This window comes from Erythranthe guttata, chromosome 8 (assembly GCF_056151865.1).
Source record: "Erythranthe guttata isolate IM_541 chromosome 8, IM_541, whole genome shotgun sequence".
NCBI classification, from domain to species: domain Eukaryota; kingdom Viridiplantae; phylum Streptophyta; class Magnoliopsida; order Lamiales; family Phrymaceae; genus Erythranthe; species Erythranthe guttata.
The window spans coordinates 17,829,418-17,839,619 of NC_142540.1; the positions used below are offsets into that span (position 1 = coordinate 17,829,418).

The following is a 10,202-nucleotide window of genomic DNA, read 5'->3' on the forward strand; positions in this document are numbered from 1 at the left end:
ACAAAAATCCTCTGTACAATAACTAGTGAAACCTACTTAGCCAAAAATAAAGTCCACCGAAAATCGATCTTCGACCATCGTAACTCAAAAACAAAAGGGCCCTCACAAGACGGGCTTACCAGTAAATCGTTCATAACAGTAACATTAGTACTTGACAGAAGAATCGAGCGAGCTTTTCCAGTTCTTCGTTGCCCTGCATATTGGTTACAATTCTTCAGTCAAAATTGCAATCTAAATCTCATGTAGAAAACAAAACCCTTTTTATGATTCTTTCGAATGCCTCGTCACTATAATAACAAGGTAAAAGTCGAAACTTATATATATTACATGTTATGTCTTAATAAGATGGAATTAGAAAAAATACGACAACAAAAACTCAAAAGAAAACATTCACGTTTTCACACAGAAGACATCAAAGCCGTTTCTTTAAGGTAACATTTCTCCGTTTAGGAACTGTAAACGATAGTCAATTACCAATTTACACTAGTATTGTCGTGATACAATAAATCCGTTAATTCATATATTAATTTGTTAGCCATGTCAATCTAGCTAAGATGCACCACCAAAGCAAATAATTCTAGATCGTCTGTGAGAAAAGAGCTATATAGTACCTCCATTTCGTTACTCGTCGCTAATTTTGTTAGAGAACCAACTTGAACCCCTTCGACAAGAAATTGTCCCTGCAAAAAGAATACTCGTTACGTCAAATACGATTTAGCGCAAAAAAAAGTCGATGAACACCTAACATTATTTTTGTCAGCCGAACATTTCAAACAAAACAAAAACAAGGTTATAAAGAAGCAACTGAAACCAGATGCAAACTCTCTTGCTATTAAAGAATATGCCATGCAAAGTTGATAACCTTTTTTTGATTATGAAAACCACATGCAAGAACAAGAACCCTCCAATCTATAGTCTCAATTACGACCACGAAAAAAGCATTTTTCTACGTCGACACACGAAATATTTGACAAAGTCAATCAGAAATTAGTAACACAACACTAAAATTTCACCTCTTCCTCCTTATCGTTTCCTTCTTTTTCTCCTTCTCCCGTCCACCAAGCGAAACGAGGCTCTCGACACAAGCTTCGGCGTAAAACACGACAGGCAAACCATCAACACACACATCACGAACACTCTTCTTTCTCAAATCATACCAAACAAGCCTCTTATCATTGCAACTCAAAAGAACCCTATCGCCCCGCCTCGAGTAAACCAACGGCTTAACGTAATCGCTCCTTTGGTACGAATGAGAGCTAACCGACAGCAATTTCACCCACGAATCGGCCACTCCATACTCCTTCATCACCCAAATCACAACCCTCTTCTTATTACTACACACCACAGAGAGAAAATCTCCGGTCAAATCCAAACTAACAACGAAATCCCTAACGTTAATCCCACTAGGCATCTTCATCGGACGAACCGTCTCTGTTTCGAGGCTGAAACACATGATCAACGCCCCGTTTGCATTTTCCGGATCCTCCACCAGAGTGTGAACCGCCCCGTTTAAGTGCACGCGCCAGTTCAACTGCAAGTACGGCGGCGGAGAAGGGAGGGGATCGATTCTTCTCCACGAATTCGTCTTCAGACTGTAGATTTTAGTCTCGCTCGCAATTGAAGCATGGGTGATTTTGTGCCTAAAATCCGAAACCCTAACTACCTTGTAATCGTCGTTTCTCGAGTCGTAGCCGAACTCGTAACCGGTTTTGGAGTAGGAATTCGCCGGAGCGGCGGATTCGACAGGGCAATCGGGGAGAATTTTGTAGTCTCTCGAGAATGGGTTCCACAAAACAGGGGGCTGACTCATCACGAGAACCACACCGTTACAGGAGTGGGAGATCTCTTCGCTGCCGTTGAAACGGAACGGCGGTATGACGTACTCGGCCTTGTCGAGCGAATCCAAAGCGACGGTGCAAACCCCAACGCCGCCGGTGATGAGGTGGCGGTTGGAGAGCGAGGCTAGGGAGTGGCGCAGGTGCAGCTTAACGAACCTGTCGCTGTCAATCAGAGAGCGCCATTTCTTCGCGACGGCGCGGAATCGCTTGAGTGATTTCACCGGGAGGCGGCGGAGGATGTCTTCGACGAGCTCCGATGGGAGATTCGGCATAGCTTTTCACCTTCGTTACAATGGAAATGCTTTTTTTTTTTTTTTTTTCTGGGGTTTTGAAGACGAGATATTTATATTGATGGAAACTTCGAGATGTGCTGAGTCAGCACTTATTCTACTTTCCTTTTTTTCTTTCGTCAGTAGAGAGTTTAAAAAGAGTGGAATATTTCATAAACTAAAATAGAACGTGTCTATAATTTTATGAATATTTTAAAAGATTGTGTGCAAATCAAAAGTAAATAAATAAATAAATAAAAAAAAAAAAAAAAAAAAGAACACGATGGCACTAATCAATTACGTGGGTGTGCCATGCAGTACACGTTCTCAATATTAGTAGTTGACCAAGTCAAGGTTAGTTTTTATCTTGACACGTGAATTTGAGCACAATTTACAGAGGATAGATTTAAAATAGATTTGATTAAATAACTGTACACGAAAAAATATATACATGGGTGTGTATTATTACATATAGATTTATGATTTTCAAATCCATTTTCAAATCCATTCAGTATAAATAACCCTGGTGTAGAATTTAATTTCCACGGGTTTATGAGTGATTATAGATCAGCTTATTTTTGTTTGTGTTTAGATAGCTTTCCAAAAGCTTTTAAAAAGTGATTATGAAACATAAACATAAACAAATGAAACATGCATGCAAACATAACATACGTGAGAGTTGAGACCATGCAATAAATCCACGTCACTTTATATGCAAGAAAGTAGCACCAAGATCACAATATTCACGGGGAAATTCTATGCTACACCCCGTGAATACAACCAGGCACCTTAATTAATAAGATTCCCACTACGGGTTCAGTTATGGACTTATGGCCCAATGGGTTTTTAGAAATATAATTATAAAATAAATAAAAAAGGACACATGTCAAGAAAAGAGCCACCTGGTGAAAATCACCGGGTGTAGCATCGTATTCCCCCACCGAAAATCAATCTTCCACCAAAAGTCGGGCTTCGCCTGTCGATCGTGCAGAAGTAATTCCAGCTAGAAAAGAATTCTGTCACCAGCTGACATTTACCGCGAAATTAGTACTCGACAGAACAATCGAGTGAGCTTTTTTTCTTGTTAATATTCTTCTTTCCCTGCATCAGTTACCATTTCTTCAGTCAAACCACAATCCAAAATTTCATGTCGAAAACGAAATGATGTTTTTTTTTTCTGATTTAAGTAACGTAAAGTTATTTCTAAAGGCTACACAACTAAAAAACAAGGTAAAAGATTAACGAACATCAACTTACACGTACCCTCTGTAACGAGATGCAATTATAGCGAGATAAACTCAAAAAAAGAACATTCGCGTTTTCATGCCAAGACTAAATTAGTAGTTCCTTAGTATTGTCATGATATAATAAGTGGTTTATCGATAACAATAAATCAAAATATTTGTGACCCGTGTCAATATAGCTACGTCAACATTTCATTGTTCTATTGGCTCGATAATTGATTTATAAATAAAATTTCGATTATCCACATTCTAACGAAGATGTATGTAAGTCGTAACACTAAGATGCACAACCAAAGCAAAGAACTCCCAATCGAGTGTAGTGAGAAAAAGGGTTACCGTACATACGTATATTCTTTTAGATCTTTGATTCTCTTCTGCACGCTTTGTTAGAGCACTAACTTGAACCCCTTGGACAAGAAATCATCCCTACTAAAAAAGATACTCGTTAGGGGAATCTCAATATTAAACGAGCTAAAAATAATTTACGCTACAAAAAACGTTAATCATACGCATCAAAATCGTAGTTGTCTACCCAACATGGTAGTAAAAGCCTAGACTATTTAGAACTCCGATCACATCAAACAAAATTCTCGAGGTAGCTAGAATTAGCAAGAAAAGGAAACAACGTAAACCCTCCGACCACCATAAGATCGATAATATCAATAGAAAATAAAATCAAGATAACAAACATAATTAACCAGATACCAACATCCTCTTGCTAATAAAAAAAATATACGTCATGCAAAATTGACAACAATTTTAATGCTGAAAAAACGATATGCAAGAACCATCCAATCTGCTAGACAAACGAAACATTTGACAAGGTCAAACACCAGACAAATCTCACCTTTTCCTCCTTATATTTTCCTTCCTTTCATCCTTCTCGAGTTTCGAATTCTTGATTTTACCTCTGCCACCACCACCAAGCGAGACGAGGCTCTCAACACAAGCCTCCGCGTAAAACGCGAAAGGCAAACCCTCGACAGTCACGTAATCAACGCTCTTCGTTCTCAAATCGTACCAAACGAGCCTCTTATCATCGCAGTTCAAAAGAACCCGATCGCCCTCCTTCGAATACACCAACGGGGTCACGAAATCGTTCCTCTCGATAGCCGGACAACGAAGCGCCACCAACTCCACCCACGAAGCCGCCACTCCGTACTCCTCCATCACCCAAATCACAGCCCTATACCTACTAGTACAAACCAAAGCGAGACGATCACCGACCACATCCAACGTCAATACGAAACCCCGAACCCGAACCCCATCGGGCATCGCCATCGGATAATGCATCTCCGTCTCGAGACTAAAACCCATGATTATCAACCCGTGTACACTACCCGAATCCTGCGCCAGAGAATGCAACGCGCCGTTTACATGCACGCGCCAGCTCCCCCTCGAGAACGTCAGCGGATACGGAACGGGGTCGATTCCCCTCCACGAATTCGACCTGTGGCTGTAGATACTGGCCACGTTGGCCATCGAGCTATGGTTAATTATGTGGCGGAATTCCGTAACCCTAACCACCTTGTAATCGTCGTTTCTCGAATCGTACCCGAACCCAAACCCGGTCATGCAGTAACACCCATCCGGAGCGGCGCGTTCAACCGGACAATCGGGCAGAGCCTTGTAGTCTGCCGAATAGGGGTTCCATAAAATTGGGGGTTCGCTCATCACCAAAACGACGCCGTTGCAGGAATTCGAGATCTCGTCGACGGTTTTGTAATAGAACGGGGGTTTGATGGGGTGGGCCCCGTCGAGCGAATCCAAGGCGACGGTGTAAACGCCGATGCCTCCGATTATGAGATTCCGGTTCGAGTTCGTGGTTAAGGAGTGGCGCAGGCGCAATTTGGCGAAATCGTCGCCGTCGATCAGAGAACGCCATGATTTGGCGACGGCGCGGAAGCGCTTGAGTGTTTTCACCGGGAGGCGGCGGAGTATGTCTTCGACGAGCTCCGGCGGGAGATCCGCCATGGTTTCTTCAACCTCTTTGCTCTCTTGGAAATGGATTTTTTTCCAGGGTTTTCTGTACTGTGAAAGTTGGTAGTAGTGATGGACGAAATAGAACTGAAACTTCGAGACTGGTGACTCACTCATCACTGAAGTTTGCGTGTATTTCACATTTAGTCCCTCAAGTTAACTGAAGTTCACATTTAGTCCCTTAAGTTAACTGAATTTCACATTTGGTCACTCATTAATTAATTTTTAAAAATTTACAAATATGCCACTAGGCCAACCAATTTGCAAATCTAATTTGTTATGAAAGTAATTTGAGGAAGAAAGTTGAAAAATAGGAGATGAAATAGTTATAATTAATATTAATAAAACTTAAAAATATACCATTATTTTTTTCTAGGTTGTCTAACATTTATTACTTTTATATATAAAGATTCTTCTGACTTTATCTAATACCCAAAGAAGATGATAAGAACGAATTAATTAAAATTCGATATTAAATATTACCTGCAAACTTATCCCAAAACACCAAAAAATTATCTAAAGCGAAAAATAATAAATAAAAAAATCCAGTAATTATACAAAGTCAATAGTACAACACACTCCAATTGTCAAAAGTCAACATTAAAATCAAATTTTAGACATAATATAAGGGGGGTTTACCCATAGTCTCACCACCTTAATTTCACAATTAATTTACATAAAATACCAAAAAAAATATAAAAAAAAAATGGGTCTAAAATACGAATGGATTCTAATAACTGTTGCCATTGTACTCCTCGCACCGTATTCTTCCGACAGTTTTGAGGTACTATCGGCCGCGAAAAACGAAGACGAAGCCATGATGCTAACGTGCGCGAAGTTTGCCGTCGAAAAGCACAACAAGTTAGAACATGCGAATTTGAAGTTCGAGAGGGTGCTGAAAGCAAAGAAGACGAGGGCAAAATCAGGGTGGCTTATACATCTCACCATTGAAACCAAAGATGGTAATAATAATAATAATGTGCAGAAATATGAAGCACAAGTGGCTAAGTTGTTCTATCGAGATTATATCTTCTTCTATTACTTTAAACTAGTCCCCGATAATAATGTGTCGTCGGCCCCACCTCCGATGCGAGCGCTCTTCGTTTAAGTTTTTAATTTGATAGTATGTACACACATATATAAGGGTGTGTGTCGTCTTTTAAATTCTCTATGTAATGATATCGAGAAGAATATAAATAAATTAAAACTCGTGCAGTTCTACAGTTCCGAAAAAATGTATCCACTTTGTAATACTTCAAGAGATGGCTCGTAAGTTCTATTTATTTGTATTATTTTTTCATTGGGTTTTGTATTGAATGATTATTCACTAATATAATATTAACGTGCAAAAAAACAAATGTTTCTTTTTTTTTTACTTGGATGGATATATATAGAGGATGTACTATATGAAGATTAACACACGAAAATTTTGGAGTAAGATCCGTTCGGAGCGACACGTTTAACCGGACAATCGGGCGTCGAAATCTTGATTTAGCGACGCCGCTGAAGCGCGCTTGAGGGTTTTCACCGGGAGGCGGCAGAGTATGTTTTCGACAAGATCCGGCATGGTTTCTTCAACCTCTTTGCTTTCTTGGAAATGGAACGGAAACTTCGAGATGTCATGTGGGTTAGGTTGAAAGATTAATTAAATGGGTAAATAACACTTAAACCCCTTAGGTTTAAGCTTTCTGCACATAATCCCCTCATACTTTTCATATCAGCACATTACTCCTATAGGTAGTTGAACTTTCTGCACATAACCCCTTATGGTATTCCACTTGGTAAATAATCATACTTATTACCGAATCGATGATGATAAGAATCGAACTAATTAAAAATGCATTCGGATAATCTTGATATTTATCTCAAAATGCCAAAAAAAAAAACAAAAAAAAAAGTTCATATGCACAAGGTCAATAGTACACCAACACACTATATAAAGGTTAGTTTCACCATTGATGAATAACCACACAACAATTATTAATTACATGGAAAAAAAAAATAAAAAAATGGGTCTAATAAAATGTGAATGGATTCTACTAATAACGGTTGCCGTTTTACTGTTGGCCCCGTATTCGTCCGACAGTTTTCCGGTAACTGCCGCCGACGAAAAGCGACAGGAAGACATGATTCTAAGATGGGCGGAATTCGCCGTCAATGAATACAACAAACAAAGTGGTAGGGGTTTGAAATTGATAAAAATTGAGAAAGCAAAGAAGGTGTATTCGAAATCAGCGGTAAATATATATTTCACACTACTAGCAAATGATTCTGGTCAAAATAGTGTGCTGCATAAATATAAAGCAACGGTGACGAAGGCAGCCTCGGTAGATGGTCTCCAACTTAAGTACTTTAAATTTGTTAGATAACTCCGATAATAATGTGTCGGCGCTGCACCACCTACGATCCGATCCGATCCTCTTCGTTTAATTTTTTTTAATTTGATACTACGTACGTACACGCGTATGTAAGGGTGTGTGTGTCGTATTTTTATAATTTCTCTATGTAGTGATATAGATCGAAGGAGATTAATAAAACTCGTGCAGTTCTACAGTTCTAGCGTCGAAAATATTACATGCGTGATGGATGGTTATATTTTTTCATTGGTTTTTCACTAATACATAGTTGTTTATAGGGAAAATTACGTACGGCCACTTCTAATGTATGGCTAAATTACGAAAAAAAAAACCATTTTGTCTGGGTAATTACATTCACCCCTCCTTTTAAATATTTTACATTAAATTTATGTAATTCGGTTATTTACCGAACCAAATCGTATATTCAGTTCGGTAAACGGTATGAAATGTTGGCGTACCGAAATTTCAGTTTAGTTTTACCGATCTAACATCCCTAAATTTATCTCTGGAAGCGTATTTTCATAAGATAATAACATAATTGAGGAGTGGCTGTAATTACCTAAACATGAGGGGGTTTTCATAAATTGACTATAACTCAAGGGGCGGTCGTAATTTGCCATTGATTATATTAACGTGCAAAACAAAAACAAACCCTTTTTTTTACTTAAATAATATATGGAGGATGTACTGTATGAAGATTAACACATGAAAATTTTGGAGTAAGATCCGTTCGGAGCGACACGTTTAACCGCACAATCGGGCAAAACCTTGTGGTCTCCCGATAATGGGTTCTACAAGATAGGTCGAGATCGCGTCAACGATCTTGTAATAGAACGGAGGTTTGATGCAATGCATGGGGTATGTGTTGGAATAAATTGAATTAATGTGAATTCAATATTGGAATTAGTGGCAATTCAATATTGGAAAAAAGTGGGCATTCATGTTAGAAGAAGTGGGCATTCATGTTGGAAGAAGTGGAGGATTGAATAAATGTGAATTTGAAGCACTATTGTCTAGATGTATAGACAATTGTCTTTTGATTTTCCTAAGTATTAAATTAGAATTAAAAGAGTTGTTAGTGTATGAGTTATTTTGTAATTTATTAGTAGATTAATGCACTCCTCACTATAAACATGGAGTGCTAGAGATCATTGTAAGTAAGACAAGAAAAACAAAAAGAGAAGTAATTTTTCCATCCACAAAACACTTGTATTTTACTTTCTCTACTCAAAAATATTATTTTTTCAAGTCTTCACAAAATCACAAAAATCCAAATTCGGGATTAATCATTTATCTCATCCTGGTACCTACAAATTGGTATCAGAGCCATTGTAAAAATGTCCACCAACCTTGCTTCTCTAATACCTCGTTTCAATGGAGAAAAATTCGATTATTGGAGTAATCTTATGAAGCTTTATCTTGAATCTCAAGACATTTGGAGCGTTGTTGAAGACGGTGTTCAGATTCCCGAAAATGAGGATCAATTGACGAATGCACAAAGGCAAACTTTGAGAACCGAAAGGCAAAAATATCGAAAAGCTCTTTTCCAAATATATCAAGCCATCGAAATTCCCGTCTATGAAAGACTAACCAAGGCGAGTAGTTCCATGGAGGCATGGGAAATTCTACAAACAACCTATGCCGGGAAAAATGAAGTAAAGAAGGTTCGTTTGCAATCTTTGAGGGCTGAATTCGAAAAATTGGAGATGAAAGAAAACGAAAAAATTATTGAATATTTTACAAGAATCACCTCTCTTGTAAATCAAATGGCGACAAATGGCGAAGTCATGGAAACCCAAAGGGTTGTCGAAAAAATTATGCGAAGCTTGCCGGTGAAATTTGATCATGTTGTTGTGGCTATCGAAGAGTCACAAGATCTCTCATCAATGGCGTTGGAGAGTCTACAAGGACGATTGGAGGCGCACGAAGCAGGGATCCTTCAAAGAAATCCTCAAATTTCTTCTCCGGATCAAGCATTAAAATCCCAAGTTACATTCACGGGAGGCCGTGGCTCGTTCCGTGGTCGTGGCCGAGGTCGTGGTCAAATAAGAGGAGGAAGAAACTCTTACAACAATTACCGTGGACAAGTCAAATCAAATGAAGAGGCGAAAGATGAGGAGAAATATTTTCCGAACAATTTTCAAAGAGGAAGAGGCCGAGGCCGAGGATCATATAAAGGTACAAGGCCTTACGTTGAGTGTCATTATTGTCATAAACCGGGACACAAAATCAATGATTGTTGGGAAAAATATCCAGAAAAAAGGCAAGAAGTTGGTTATTTGCATGAAAATAAAGTCGAAAATATGGAGACTTTATTGATTGCATCTAACGGTAGCTTTGAAAATACTTGGTATTTGGATAGTGGTGCGAGCAAGCACATGACGGGGAATAAAAAAATTATTCTCAAATCTCGTCGAAGCTAGCCATGGGACGGTTACGCTTGGAGATGGATACACCTACGCATTAGAAGGTGTTGGAGAAATTGTCTTCAAAACAAAATCCGGAAAAGTCGAA

General features: G+C 38.8%; 2 protein-coding genes across 3 annotated transcripts; both read right to left on the bottom strand.

The window, feature by feature from the left end:
* Positions 1-12: 12 nt before the first annotated feature.
* LOC105961897 (F-box protein CPR1) lies at positions 13-2,177 on the bottom strand. Its single transcript, XM_088822140.1, has 3 exons — positions 1,014-2,177; positions 612-680; positions 13-193 (listed from the first exon to the last, which is right to left on the bottom strand). Exons 1-2 carry the CDS (start codon positions 2,108-2,110, stop codon positions 641-643), a joined length of 1,137 nt encoding a protein of 378 aa, XP_088678266.1. The 5' UTR covers positions 2,111-2,177; the 3' UTR covers positions 13-193; positions 612-640.
* A 609-nt stretch (positions 2,178-2,786) lies between these two features.
* Positions 2,787-5,392, bottom strand: LOC148768685 (F-box protein CPR1-like). Of its 2 annotated transcripts, none has more exons than XM_088822141.1 (3): positions 4,199-5,392; positions 3,697-3,777; positions 2,787-3,208 (listed from the first exon to the last, which is right to left on the bottom strand). In XM_088822141.1, exons 1-2 carry the CDS (start codon positions 5,323-5,325, stop codon positions 3,738-3,740), a joined length of 1,167 nt encoding a protein of 388 aa, XP_088678267.1. In that variant the 5' UTR covers positions 5,326-5,392; the 3' UTR covers positions 2,787-3,208; positions 3,697-3,737. The 2 variants fall into 2 exon arrangements, with proteins under 2 accessions (XP_088678267.1, XP_088678268.1); XM_088822142.1 differs by having other exon boundaries at positions 3,693-3,777.
* Positions 5,393-10,202: the final 4,810 nt, after the last annotated feature.

Coding starts and splice junctions, on each gene's coding strand:
- LOC105961897 (XM_088822140.1), bottom strand. CDS start 2,110: ATGCCGAATCTCCCATCGGAGCTCGTCGAAGACATCCTCCGCCGCCTC. Junction 681..1,013: donor GAAACGATAAGGAGGAAGAG/GTGAAATTTTAG, acceptor TTCTTTTTGCAG/GGACAATTTCTTGTCGAAGG.
- LOC148768685 (XM_088822141.1), bottom strand. CDS start 5,325: ATGGCGGATCTCCCGCCGGAGCTCGTCGAAGACATACTCCGCCGCCTC. Junction 3,778..4,198: donor GAAAATATAAGGAGGAAAAG/GTGAGATTTGTC, acceptor CTTTTTTAGTAG/GGATGATTTCTTGTCCAAGG.